Source organism: Pteronotus mesoamericanus, unplaced genomic scaffold (assembly GCF_021234165.1).
Source record: "Pteronotus mesoamericanus isolate MK-2021 breed Mesoamerican mustached bat unplaced genomic scaffold, CSHL_Meso_final contig_20, whole genome shotgun sequence".
NCBI lineage: Eukaryota > Metazoa > Chordata > Mammalia > Chiroptera > Mormoopidae > Pteronotus > Pteronotus mesoamericanus.
In genome coordinates this window covers 27,438,114-27,452,884 of record NW_026555085.1, presented here as the reverse complement: position 1 = coordinate 27,452,884, position 14,771 = coordinate 27,438,114, and the positions used below count along the sequence as shown (strand labels likewise).

The window sequence follows — 14,771 nt, the reverse complement described above, 5'->3', positions numbered from 1 at the left end:
AAATATCTTAATAAATGTCTAAAAGAATCATTTACCTTTAGAGAGAATAGTGCAGATACTGCTGGTTTATTAAACCATATAGAATTATTTTTCAAGCCATGTACTTATTATATCCAACTGATAAAATTTTAAAATTAAATTTCATTTATTAAACTTCATTATTGTTTAACTTCTAAAGTCTATAGGTCTCAAAATTGGGCAGCAAACAGGTTCTACATAATGCCATGGTAAATTATTTTCCTGATCATTTGTACCGTTAAAAGCATAATTTGACAAAGTCCATTTTACCCAACACCGGTGATGGATATAATAGTGAATAGCAGTTTCACTCCCTCATCCCCACTCCACCACGGCAAATTGGGAGGTAGTTATTTCTTCGTATTTTCATTGTGATATTTATGATAATTTGCCACCAAGAAAGCAACTGAGAACACATGACTGACACAAAGCACTGATAGGACTATGGAGAGAAAAGAAAAACTTAATAATAAGCATGTAAAGTTTAAAAGGAAAAAATATGTAAGTGTCTATTACACAAAGACTTTACCAAAAAAGGGCTAGTGAACAGTTAACTTCTTCTTAATGCAACCTCTAGCTGTGCAGGCTGTAGTACATGCAAAGAAACTAGGTAAGCAATTTGTCATTTGAAGAACTTTAAAAAAAAAAAACTTGGCCTTATTTTTGCCACTCAATTGCAGTCAGAAAACGACAGGGATTCTGGGAAAGCCCTACAGCTGAAGTTGAAAATTTTGGCACCACTGACACCAGACATACTACTCCTATTAGCACTGAAAAGTGTGAACAAAATATAAGGTGGAATTCCAGAATGTCTATACACTGATTTAACAGGGTTTTTTGTTTAACAGAAACCACAATTCCACAAGAACTTCGTCCAGTATTTCCTTGAAAAGTTTAACCTAAATTTGTTTTGGTCCATGCCACTTCCTTTAAATTTGGAGAGATTGAGATCATAAGGATAACTGCTCTAAAAAACTTCCTTGATAATCAAATCTAACTTTTAGAGATATACTTCATGTATGAAGGCAAGGAAGTTGTTCTATGGAAGGTTACAAAAGCTTCCAAGAAACTTTCCCTAAGTTGCACTCCCTGTCATATTAAGCCACATGTTCTCTAATAATAATGTGTTTTCGCCATTCTTTAGAGCAAGGTTTCCCAAAGTGTAGTAGTCCTAGGATCTTTACAGGGGATAAAAAGTACTTCTTTTCCTAACAAATCCATGAATGCCAGATTTTCTTCCTCTGTTTCAAACAAAATGACCAAAACACTGCATGAAGAAGCAAATAAGAGAACCCAGCTATCTTAATTCAGACATTTGAGATGTGTAAAAACAAACACAATGGCACTCTTCTTACCAAACCAATTTAAAGTTTTCCATTAAAAGTTGTATTAACATAATAGGGTTATCTTTAAATATTTTTTAAAATCTGCATTTTAATTTCTAATATACTAAATGATATAATCCATAAAAACAAAAGCTCTTTTTGAGTTCTCTACTATTTTTAAGGGTATAAAGTAGTGCTGAAAAGTTTTGGGAATTGTTGCTTTCAAGCTGCTTCTCATAGCTGCAAATTTACACTGAAATGTGATCATTTATCTTCTACACCACACTGCAAGCTCCACAAGTTGGAGGCTAATGGTATTGCTCACCACTGAATTCCAAGAACCTAGCAAATGTCTGCCAAATAGGCCCAAAATAAACTAACTGAAAATTGCCACCTCAAGAATCTCCTATAAGTCAAAATGACTCAGTGAACCTTTCTTCACCCTAAAATCCAAAATTTCACGTGGTAAATTATCAACATTTGTTTTTGCTACCCTAGCGATGTTTAAGACTTATGTGAGATGCCTTTCCAGCACTAAATAACAATCAATAAAGACCTTTAAGAAATTACTATAAATGATGCTTCTGAGTGTGTTAAATAATCAACATGAGAACACTGTTTAAATTGAGCTGAAGTACCTAAGCTGGGGGTTGGCAATATTTACCTTTTAAAGATTCCCTTTGAAGTTCCTGGAAAAATTTCATAAAGGTATTTGGCGATACTGGGAGTTGTACTGGATTCACTGCCTTTTCCTTAAGTATATATCCTGGGGTTTCCTCCAGTGACTTAGCTCTGCATCTATAAATGAACAGTGGGCTCAAGTTTTCAAAACAGATCTAGCTATTGGCCTAATGTTTTTCAGCTCATTTATTCATGTACTCTCTTGCTCTATACATGAATTAATAAGTGAAATTCTTTATGAAACAGGAATCAAAGAATCAGGGTATTTGGCACCGTTTTAAAAGCAGCAACCAATTTTATTTGTGACTTGCTTTGGGAGACAAAAGTCAAGGGCTGGTTATATACATACATTGCCCTTTGTAGTCATTAAAAAGTGGTAACCTGACCATTGTTTTAGAAGAATCTGAGATGGGAACAGTGCAACTGATATATTCAAATGTGAAAATTATATAAACTATTTGCTTTACTATGTGATTCATTAGGAAACTCTTATAATGCATTTAAACTTGATTAATATCCTTTAAAAACACAACTACTATACTAAAAACTAAGGACAGGTGAGTAAAAATTAACCATTTTTGTAATACATGAACATGTTAAAATCCAAGTGGCTTAACCTGCCATTCCATTCTATTTTCTATTGTTGGTATTATTTTTCCTTCACTTTTAAATGTATTTACTATGGCCTTAGATGTTTTGCCACTCCAAAACTTTAAAGATTAATCCACCCACAACAAAGTTACATTTAGTGAATGAAGAGCTGTGGTAAGCAGACTATAACCCGCCCCACCCTGCCGCCAAAGTTGTCTACATCCTAATACCTGAAACCTGTAAAGATGTTAGGTTACATGGAAAAGGGGAACTTAGGTCACATATGGAATTTAAGTGCTCATCAGGGGACCTTCAAAAAAGCAAGAGTATCTTGCATTATCTGCGTGGGCCCCAGTAACCACACGGGCCCTTAAAATTGGGAGAGAGACCCAGAAGGGAGTCAGAGTCAGCGATATGAGACTCAGGCCCATGTTGCTGGTTTTGAAGATGAAGGAAGGGCCAAGTAGGTGGGTGGACTCTAGAAGCTGGAAAAGGCCAGGAAATGGATTCTCCTCTAAAGCCTCCAGAAAATGCACCCTCCTGACACATCTTGATCACAACCCACTGAATCCACATCAGATTTGTTTTACAGAAGTTTTAAAATAATAAACCTGTGTGGTTTTGAGCCACTAAATTTTTAATAATTTGTCATAACAGCAATATAAAATAGGGCCTGGAGAGTTAGTATTTGAGATGAGCATAAACTTTACGAATCCATACAAGCGTATCCCCAGGTCTTTGGTTTTATCATCCTGCTCACTTTGAGGAGTCAGTTGCAGAGAAAAACATAATAACCAGGTTCCTGTCCCTCTGTCCTCCTCTCAATTCTCAAAGGGCAACTGCCACCCATACTCAGCCAAGCTAGAATCCCAGCTTTGATTACAGCAGTCTAATGTGGGTCAGGTTTTTCAACTTTTCTAAGTACCAGTTCCCTCAGCTCTAAGTCTTTACCATTCAAACTGATCAAGGTTTGTATGACATGACGTGTTCAACATGTTTGCAATACGCAGGATTCACGGAACCTTTCTTGTTGCCACAAGGATTACAAAGGGTAGACTTAATAGATACTAAAACACTCTAGTACATTTTACTTAATAGAGATATGTATAAAACTGTCTTAAGATGGTTCTAAATTTCTGAAAGCATCACATTTTTTTAAAAGAACAAGTTTTCCTGAAAACAGGAGAAACAAAGATGAACTTCATATAACTCACTAGTTTGTAGAACGCTGGCTGTAGGAGAGACATAAGGACCAAGAATGGCTTTGGATCTACTATTCATTGAAAACTTTTCTCACTTTTACTTACATTTCTCAGAAGTTAAAACCTCAGTCAATATGCCCATACTCTCCCTACTTGCCAAAGTTTCAGTTAACCAGGGATTGAGACATGATTCTAATACTTAGTAGCCCTAAAATAACAGGAGATGGTCATCACTAATAGGGATCTATATGGGATGTGTCAAGGTCCAATGAGATATGAATAATTTTAAAGCAAGCATCACAACAGTATATATAGGAAATTACTGCCTAAGAGGCAATCAAAAACTGATTTTAAGGTTTTCATCCACTGGTTTACCCATTTTTTACTTGTACTATGCAAAAGAAATCCGTGTCTGGTCAACACCCCCAACCAGATAAATCAGATTTGCTGACAACATACATATTTGAAATCAAAAAGCGAATTTTGGAGGATCTGGGTGGGGTTTTTTTTGAAACAGGGGGTGGGTGAGATGGAAGGAATCCTGGTAACAATTTCTTTATAATGGTGTAAAAGATGACCCACTGACGGTTTGTTTGCTTGTAGACTGCTTTCTAATAAGTTCATTAAAAAAAAAAAAGTAGACCAAAATTAAACAAATTTTATTTAAATACAAGTCCTCTGTTTCAGAACTTTTATGATAAAAAATGTCAGAGGTGATAAGGATGACAAAAAAAAAGATGCAATTTGTTAAAATTAGACAAAATGTATGGTTTTAAATTTCCATTCCTTATCTCTCCAGTGAGAATAACAAAGCTGATTCCATTTCAAAATGTATTTTTAACTCTAATCCTTAGACTTTTTAGGAAACCAAACATTATTATTACCTCTTAATTTTGTGAAGCCATTTTTTATTTTTCTTCATTAATATAGACAAGGTAAATTACTAGCTTTTCTCTCCTCTTTTTTTGGCCTCAAGTGCTAATATCATTTGGTAGCCATTGTTTTAAATTGTATCAATACAGTATGTAGTTACATTGGAAATAAATTTAGATTTGTATTAACAATAGCCTCCATGTGCTTTGCATTTGAAGCAAAGCCAGCATATGAAATTGCAGTTACCATCCCCCCACCAAAAAAATTAGGGTTAATTACACATTTTACAAAGAGATCCACAATGTTTCTTGTAAATAAAAGTTCTGTGGTCTTACAATGATTAGTCAGTGTACCAAATTTTGATAGTATCAAGTCTTCAGAAACATTTCTATAAAGTGGGCTACAGCTGCAGTTTTTCACTGGTAGTTCTAAATTCTAGCCTCTTCAGAACTACATGATTTTTATCAACAGCCTATAACTTAAGACAAAGAAATCAGTTTCCTCCTCATCTAATGCCTGACACATAGTTATGCTTATATGTATGTTCTTGGCTGAGTAAAAAAAACAATGTCTGAAGGTTATTAAAGCTTTAAAGAAGAAATTCTTTTACTACTGAATTTCAAGTCACACACACAAAATAGGTGAGAAATTCTTTTATCGTATTTAGAATCAAAATATCCCTTAAAATATTTACATTTTACAGTAAAAAGGATAGCAAAACACAATATCATGTACAAGCTTAAGTATTCAAGTTTCTGAAGAGCCAAAAAAGAAAAGGAAAATAATGGCCTACCACAAAGCTGTAGTATATATGATAATAAATGCCTTCAATGAGTGCAGATTAAAGCAGTAAATGTACTCCTTGGGATTCTCATTCTTGGTCAAAAAATGCTCAAGAAACTGATTAATATAATCTGGTTATGAAGTCGCTTGCCTTTTTCTTGCTTCTCTATAGTTTCTTTAAAAACAGTGCAATTTAAAACAAACTTACAGATCACACATTACTCTCAAATTAGTCATATAAAGAACATTCACTAGAGGCAGTAAATATATTCCATAGTTAACCATATTTACCAATTAAGGAATAAAACTAAAATTTCTAAGCCTTTATTGTATATTAATAAAACAAATCTTTGAATATACAGCAATGTAAAACTTTTAAAAATATTAAATTCCTATTACTAGAGACAGTTGGTACAAAGGAGGGATGATTAGCACTGGTACAGAGCACTCTGCACCAACACACAGAGTTTATGGTTCTGCAAACCACCAACATTAAAAATTTGAAAGATGGCACAATCCTAGCAGGCAATCATAAAGTTCTAAAGATACAACATTTAACATTGACTTAAATGTAATCTGGAAGCAGCCCGCATATTTTACCTTTTGCTTTTAGCTCTGTCAGTGTGGTCCCTATCTTTGTGGTACCTATCTTTGTCCTTTTCTCCTTCTCTATGTTTACCTTTCTCTCGTTCTTTGTCCTTTTCATGGTCTTCATTTTTAGGTTTCTCAGGTTTTTTGTCTACATTCCTACTATCTCTGCTTGCTTTTCCATCTGATCCTCGATCACCATGTGATAACCGTGCCCTCTCTTTATCTTTGTGCCCTTCCTCCCTGCTTTTTCTGTCTCTGTCCTTGTCCTGGGTTCTGTCTCTGCGTCTATGCCTTTCGGATTCTTGCTCCCATTCCTTTTCATGTCGCTCTCTTTTCAAGTGGTGTGAATCACTATAAAATCTCTGTCGATCCCCTTTGCCCCTATTAAATGGCCTATCCAGTTGCTGTTGGTCTTGCCTACCCCAAGGGTCACTATGGCGCCTTTCTGGCCTTCGAATGTCTTTAACCTGATAAAAATTTTGTGGGCCTATATACCTTGATGTTTGTGAAAGAGGACCCATCATACGCTGAGGCTGGCCTGTCAGATGAACAACAGGTGGCCAGGGAACCATGGGATTTTGAGCAAAGCCAAAGCCTGGAGGGGGAAGTAATGGGGGAGGCAAATGTGGTGGAAATCCAAACATGCTTTGTGGGGGGAAATTAGGAGGCCCTGGAAATGGAAATCCAGGGGGATTAGACTTGAGATGCTGAAGGTTGGGTTGCTGTGGCCTCATGGGTGGAAAGTTTGCACTTGTTCTGGGACTGGTGCTTCTAGAAGTGAAGTTGATGCTTTTAGAAGGAAATTCTGACTGACTCGTGTTTCCCACTTCAAAATGAGACGTTGCTGCCGATCCTCTTCGAAATGGGTGCACAGTTTCAATATTTTGCATTAAAATATTGTCCTCTACAGGTTTTGCTTGTTCTATTTGAGAAGTGTCTTCTATTGATGCTGAGTTTTGTGCAACCCCTGAATTATCACTCTGCTGAACACTTGAGTTCTTCTCTACAGAAGACACTTTTTCCTCTATATTGATTTGTTCTGTTAAGTGCTCCTTTTGTGACAGACCAGGCGGGGTGTGCTTTTCTCCATTCCCGCAACTATCTCCATCTTTGCTTTCTGAAGCAGTTACCTGCTGACTTCGTCCTGCCGCTTGCCTAGGATCCCTTTTCAGATTGATAAACTGTGGGGACCTTGCCATATTCGCAACAAGGTTTTCACTGCAACTCACAGTACCATCTGTGTTTCCTTTTCCTATATTCGACCTGCATGGAGAACTATTATTTGAAGTCTGATTATCTTGCAAATTATTCTCTTGATCTTGCAGCAGCTGTCTTTTTAATGTTTTCTCTTTACTCTCCACAGTTTCCTCTTGGTTTGACTGAATTGATAAATTTGTTAGGAATGCTTCTGTAGAAACATCGGGTGGTTTACCTCTGAGACTAAGACTGGTCAAAGGTCCAGGAGAAACAGAGGAGGGCCCCATTACTGAGGTTTCTTCTCCTATTAGTCCTGAATTACCTGTAGGTTCTGCAAGATTATCTACTTTAACCTTTAACTCCTTAGCTTCACCATCGGTTGCTTCTACTTTATCTATTTTCTCTGCTTTGGGGTTGGCGTGCTCATTTATAAATGGAATTTCTTTAAGAGTGTTTTGTTCTTGCACTGACTGAGCCTGTTCATATACTTGACCAGTAGTGCCCAGAAGGCTCTGAAGTATATCATCCACAGGGAGAGGTTTATTTGCTAATTCCATAGTAGAAGGCTGATTTTCCCAGCCAATCAATACCCCAGGAAGAAACCTTAAAGGTTTTGGGGGCTCCTGTTTGGTGACTTCCACTAAAGGTTCCATTACTGTTGGAAGGTCTTCCTGAAGAGCTTGCTGAGGCTTATTTCTCTGCTTGTGTAATACAGTCGTAAAAGAATTAAAAAAGTCATTTTCTTCCTCTGGTCCTTCCTCTGTGGAAACTTCTATTTTACTTTTTTTCTCAGGTGGCAATGCTATCGGTACACTTTCAGAGGTCTCCGCAGTATGACTGGCACTGGCACTAGCACTATGTTGCCGCTTCAGTTTTTGACGAATAATTAAGCCCAACAACAGATTAGGTCTATGCAGTTCGAGCCCTGTATAAAATCAAAAACATAAATTAAGTCACTTGCAATCATTAAAATAAAGAGTAAAGTTTTGCACCCTGGCCACGTGGCTCAGTTAGTTGGAGCGACATCCCATACACCAAAAGGTTGTGTTAATTCCTGCTCAGGGTACATACCTAGGCTGCAGGTTCGATGCGCAGTTGGGCACATAGGGGAGGCAACCAACAGATCTTTCTCTCTCTCTCCCCTTTCCTCTCTCTCTATAATCAATAAACATATCCTTGGGCTCTGGCTGGTGTGGCTCAGTGGGTTGAGCACCAGGTTGTGAACTGACAGGTCACCTGTTCAATTCCTGGTCAAGACATATGCCTGTGTTGCTGGCCAGGTCCCCAGCTAAGGGCTTTCAAGAAGCAATGGATCAGTGTTTCCCTTGCACACTGACATTTCTCTCCCTCTCCTGCCCTTCCCCTCTCTCTAAAAAAATAAATTAAAAATCTTTAAAAAATATTTTTAAAAACCACATCCTTAGGTGAAGATTTAAAAAACAAAACACATAAGCATTTAAAAAGGGGTGGAGGAGTAAATTTCTGCATCTAACTTACTGCAGCCTATTAAATGGGTGCCTTTCCCTGTCAAATCAGCTCTAAAGGCCTGGATCCTGAAAAAGAAACTAAAGTCAAGCCTTTTCACTGTTCCCACCTCCCACTTTGTTTTATTCACACTCTGTTATGTTATTAAAACAGATACTTACCAGGTCCATCAAAAGGCACAAGTGGATGTGGTATTTTATCTGTGGCACCCAAAGGAATAAGGTACATATCTTTAACCTGCTTCATGTTGTTAGCAGCTACCCCATAGCGCTTTCTGCTACTGAAGTATGCAAACAGCAAAGTATAAGAAATTTGATCTTCTTCAGTTACGGGTGTGAAGCGAACCACACAAATTTCCTATTCAAAAAAATAAGTCGGTGTTCAAAATAATAACAAAAACAGTAAGGTGGTTTTAAATAGCATTTCTCAACTAGTAAAAATCTATTGAATTTTATAATAATGGTTATAAAATAACATGGTTTACCAACTTAAATGCAGATAATACTAAAAAGAAACAACTCTTTGGAAAAGATCTTTGCTGACCCACTGATGGATTTACCTGAAGGTGTCCCATAAGAAACTGAGTCCAAAGGTAATTAATGTATTCAAGGTGACACACTTTTCAGTGGCAGAGAAGATATTTAAACATAAGTTTTTGGTATCTATATTGTATCTTTATTTCCAATGTTACAACCTCCATGGAAGGATGCCTGTGTTTTCATCATATTGCAAATCAATAGCATCTATCACGACCACCCTTCCATGTATATATACACACAAATCTACTGAAAACCCAATCTTAAGGGACTGAATTTAGGAATAAAGGAGCTGGGTGAAAAGACCTCAAATACACATAGGTCAAATATTTTGTAAAGTCATTTGGCTTACTCAGGAACTAATTTGCTTGCCTCTGGGTTCTTGGTTTTGTTTCAGAGAAAAAAAAGAGTCCCAATTTGGTAGTGCCAAAAAAAAAAAATGGCGGGGGGAATGTTTTTTCATGAGAGTACATTGTCAAAATAGGGAGAGCCAGATCTGCTGCAAAGCTTAAATTGATGCAAGATCCTACAGAAAACATGTGAATGAGCTGAACTTTATATGGCTCTACTTTTAGAGTCTAGACTGCCCTCTTTCAGAAGTAATGACTATTGTAATGTTTCAGTCAGTGCAAGATGAAGGCATAATATAAAGTGCTTGGCAGTTAGGTTTGGATAGATCAAGAATCATTCCTAAAATGTCTAAGAGTAATACTACCTGATACTTGCTCATGACTTCTGCCATGAAAAAGTGACAGCAAAAAAAATGCAGTTAATTTTTTTAGTGTTTCAAAGTTCATATGTATTCTATCAGTTTAAATTCTAAAATCTACATTGGAAAAAATATTCTTTTCAGTACAAGATTATCCATTTTGGATTATTTCTAATCTTACTATAGACTTATTTTAAGAACGATTAAAAAAATCATGTTTATTCAAGATTTATTAATTGTCTGTAACATGCTAGGTATTATCCCTGAAGGTAGAAATAATTTCTTCTAATAATTAATTTTTCCAGTGTTGTAGTGTTCTATGACTTAAAGAAAAAATAAAAAATAGAAAAAAGGAAATATTGTTGTGATACAGGCTAATAATTATCTCCTAGTACCTATTCCCCTCTTTTCCTCCTATTACGAAGAGAAGACCTTAACTTTTAGCTGGGCACATGGCCGTCTAATACATTACGTTTACCAGCCTTCTTAGCAGCAATATAAGGCTATGTGACTAAATCTACAAATGGAAGATCGAGGAAGTGAAATAACTGTAATTTCTAGCCCTGGTCTGGCTCAGTAGGTTGGAGCATCGTCCCATATACCAAGAGATCAGAGGTTCAATTCCCAGTACACACCTAGGTTGTGGGTTCGATCCCCTGTTGGGGTACATATAGGAAGCAAGAAATGAATGTGTTTCTCTCTCTCTCTCAAATAAATAAACATATTTTTAAAAAATAACTGCACTTTCTAGGTCTTGCTTTTAAAATAACTGGGCAGGCATTCATTTTTTTCCTTCTTCATGCTGATAAATCAGCACTGACCATGTCTGACTGAAAAGGACAACACTCTCAGAACCAACAAAACTATAAGACAGAGAAGGCTGGTCCCTGAATGATTTGTAAAACCAGAGCTGCTGAACCACTCCAAATGAATGACCTTCCTAACATAATAAAAAATTACACAGCAGTATTTTTTGAGCCATTATATTTTAGAGCTTCTGTTGCAGCAGCTTAGCCTATAACCTAATTTAAACAAATGTCTATACTCAAAGCAAGACAAAATTCCACGATGAGTCTCAATATTTACTCTAAAACATTTCTTCCAAAACACTTAAGAAGCCATTGAGAAAGCAGAGCAAGGGGGTGGGGGGGCAGAATCTGCAAAAGGAATGATGGGCTGCTTTGAGCTTTAGCAAATGGCTTCAGTTCAGTTTTATCAGGTATAGTATTTAGATTAAAATTTGTTTTGGTTCCCTCCCCAGAAGACCTTGCATAAGAACTCAGTGTTTTATGTTTTAAATCATCTGTCAAACTGGTATCATAAAAAGAGTTTTCTTTACCTTGGTTCCAGATGCTTTAATTTTTTCCACATAATCCCAAACAGTCTGAGGTGATATCCTGCCACCTACTTGAATACTATCTGGTAGATCCTGTGGTAAAAAAATGAAGGTGATCAATGTATACGGATCATCATAAATACTCACAATTCGCTCATGACTAATATGAAATGGTAATAAAAGAAAAAGTAAATAGAAAGATTATGGTATGAATCACCAGAAACTGTTTAAGAATGCAGAGATAGCAATTAGGCTCTACCTCAAATGTCAATTCCAAATGACTACATGGATGCCAAACAACAGTTAAGAAACAAAATCAGGTCATGTTCATTATCAGCAGGAAAGAGAAGTAGTAGAAGCACACCACATTGAAAATCCAGGAAAAATGCAGCAGATTTTAGAATATTAGAGGAGATTGTTTTTCCCCTCCCACATCCACAGCTGGTAGTGGGCAGGGGTGGTGCCTTTATCATTAATAGCTGATTTCGGAAGTTAGGTTTGATTATAAGGAACATTCTTGTACAGAAAAGATTATTGTGATAATATAAGGCTCATGTTTTTAAAAAGGCACAATTTTTCTGGAAACAATCATTACAAATAAAATCAATATGTGCAATTAAGAATATTTAAAACTTGAGTCCGGCCAAGATGGAAGTGTAGGCAGAGATGCTTTGCTTCTTTGCACAACCAAAAGAAGGATAACAACTGATTTAAAAATAAAGAACACTCACAACTGTCAGAAAATCAAATTGTATGGAAGTCCGACAACCAAGGAGTTAAAGAAACACTCATCCAGACTGGTAGGAGGGGCGGTGACAGGGGCAGAGAGGGCGCACAGCAAGGTAAGGCAAGGCGGCAGACTCTGTAGATAAACTTCTCATGCAGATAAACCAGGAGGAACAATGGGGGAGTGAGACAGGCCACAAAACCCAGGGTTCCAGCACTAGAAACTGAAAACTCAAAACCCATGGCTGTAAAAATCTGTACGAGTTGCAGCAGCAGGAGAAACCCCCAGCCTCACAGGAGTCCCTTGCAGAGTTGCACGCGGTCCTAGAATGTACACAAACCCACGTACCTGTGAATCAGCACAACATACTTGTGGGAAGCGAGGGAAGTGACAGAGAGTGGGGCAAGAGCCAAGCAAGCAGCATTGTTCCCTTTTGGACCCCTCTCCTACAAACAGCGTCACAACACAGTGACCTGGGTTGCCCACCTTGGCAAATGCCTGCGGCTCTTCCCCTTCCAATGTTAACAGGTATGCCAAGACAAAGAAATATAGCCCAAATGAAAGAACAGATCAAAACTCCAGAAAAAGGTCCAGACAAGGTGGAGGTATAGGTACAGATGTACTTTGCCTTCTCTCACAACCAAAAGAAGGACAACAACAAATTTAAAACTAAAAAATAACCAGAACTGCCAGAAAATCAAACTGCATGGAAGTCCGACAACCAAGGAGCTAAAGAAGAAACACTGACCCAGACTGGTTGGAAGGGCAGAGATGGGCAGCCTGGGCAGAGAGGACGCACAGCAAGGTAGCAGCTGGAACACAGGGTGGGTGAGGCAGCAGCTGGCAGACCGGAGGACCTACAGTTGTGTGCAGATCAACTGTGAGGAATAGCTGGGAAGCAAGAAAGACCGCAATCCAGGGTTCCAGTGTAGGAAAAGAAAGCCTCAAACCCTCTGGAGGTAAAAACCTGTGGGGGTTGCGGTGGCAGGAGAAACTCTGAGCCTCAAAGGAGAGTCTGCTGGAGAGACCCACGGGGTCCTAGAATGTACACAAACCCACCCATCCTGGAATCAGCACTAGAAGTACCCAATTTGCTTGTGGGTAGCAGGAGAAGTGACTGAAAGCCAGGTGAGAGCCCAGCAAGTTGCACTGTTTTTCTCTTGGACCCCTCCCCCACACACAGTGTCATAACGCAGTCACCTGGGTTGCCCTGCCCTGGCGAGCACCCAAGACTCTGTCCCTCTCAACAGAACAGGTGAGCTGAGATAAAGGAATATGGCCCAAAATAAAAGAACAGATCAAGCTCCAAAAATGGAACAAAGCATGAAGAGATAGCCAACCTATCAGATGCATGGTTCAAAACACTGGTAATCAGGATGCTCACTGAACTGCTTGAGTATGGTCACAAAATGGAGGAAAAAGTGAAAGCTATGAGAAGTGAAATAAAGAAAAACATACAGGGAACCAACAGTAAAAGGAAGGGAACCAGGACTCAAATCAACGATTGAGAGAGCAGAAGAAAAAGATAAACATTCAACCAGAACAGAAAGAGCAAACAGAAATCAAAAAAATGAGCAGAAGCTTAGGAACCTCTGGGACTTTAAATGTTCCAACATCTGAATCATAGGAGTACCAAAGTGAGAAGAGGAAAAGCAAGAAAATAAAAACTTATTTGAAAAAATGAAGAAGGAGAACATCCCCAATCTGGCCAAGGAAATATGGACCCCAAGGAAGCATACACCAAGGTACATTATAATTTAATTACCCAAGATGAATGATAAGGAGAGAATCTTAAAAAGAGCAAGAGAAAAAGAAACATTACCTACAAAGGAGTTCCCAAAAGACTCTCAGCTGATTTCTCGAAAGAAATCTTGCAAACAAGAAAGGGCTGGCAAAGAAGTATTAAAAGTCATGAAAAGCCAAGGACCTCCATCCAAGATTACTCTATCCAGCAAAGCTATCATTTGGAATGGAAGGGCAGGTAAAGTGCTTCCCAGATAAAGTCAAGTCAATCACTAAGCCCTTATTATATGAAATGTTAAAGGGATTTATCTAAGTAAAAGGAAAAGATCAAAAACTAAGAACAGTAAAATGACAACAAACTGAGAATGGGGGAAAAGGTACAGGGAATAAGAAGCATAATTGGTAGGCACAAAATAGACAGCGGGAGATTAAGAATAATATAGGAAATGGAGAAGTCAAAGAACTTATATGTACGACTCATGGACATGAACTAAGGGGGGTCGGGGAGAACGGTAGAAGGTGGGAGGATGCAGGGAGGAGGGGTAGAAAGGGGAGAAGAAAACTGGTACAACTGTAATAGAATAATCAATAAAATGTACTTCAAAAAACAGAATATTTAAAACTTAAATCACTATAATTGTTTCCCATGAAGACTCAAAAAATCATAAATAATATAATTAATTGATAATAAGTTCACTTAAATTTATTTAAATTATTTAAGTAGTTTATTTGGGGCTGTGGTCCCAACCAAATAAAAAATATGTAGAAAGTAGAAGTAGGATTCTGGAAAGCAATCAGATAGAAACAGGCTCGGAAAGAATAACAGTTTTGTTTAAAATCAAAAAGTTCCATAGTCTAGGACTTAATCCTCCATTTATAAGAAGAGTAATGTTAACAATGGACTAATCAGAGACTAAGTTTCTAAATAGATGTGTTCAAAACGAAAAGCATCACGAGTCTTTTTAATCCTTCTC

At 37.6% G+C, this 14,771-nt stretch overlaps 2 protein-coding genes across 5 annotated transcripts in view; one reads left to right on the top strand and one right to left on the bottom strand.

Annotated features, from left to right (window-relative positions):
* EYS (eyes shut homolog) overlaps nt 1–1,324 on the top strand; it is a 1,478,297-nt gene extending 1,476,973 nt beyond the window's left edge. The window contains 1 exon segment of the mRNA XM_054568619.1: nt 1,163–1,324. Within this exon segment, the coding sequence (XP_054424594.1) occupies nt 1,163–1,324 (162 nt within the window).
* A 2,988-nt stretch (nt 1,325–4,312) lies between these two features.
* Nucleotides 4,313–14,771, bottom strand: part of PHF3 (PHD finger protein 3) — an 82,792-nt gene continuing 72,333 nt past the window's right edge. For all 4 annotated transcript variants that reach the window (XM_054569545.1, XM_054569546.1, XM_054569547.1 and 1 more), the window contains 3 exons: nt 11,331–11,420; nt 8,908–9,103; nt 4,313–8,186 (listed from right to left, as the gene is read on the bottom strand). In XM_054569545.1, coding sequence (XP_054425520.1) covers nt 6,070–8,186; nt 8,908–9,103; nt 11,331–11,420 — 2,403 coding nt within the window. In that variant the 3' untranslated portion in view covers nt 4,313–6,069. The remainder of the gene's footprint in view (nt 8,187–8,907; nt 9,104–11,330; nt 11,421–14,771) is intronic.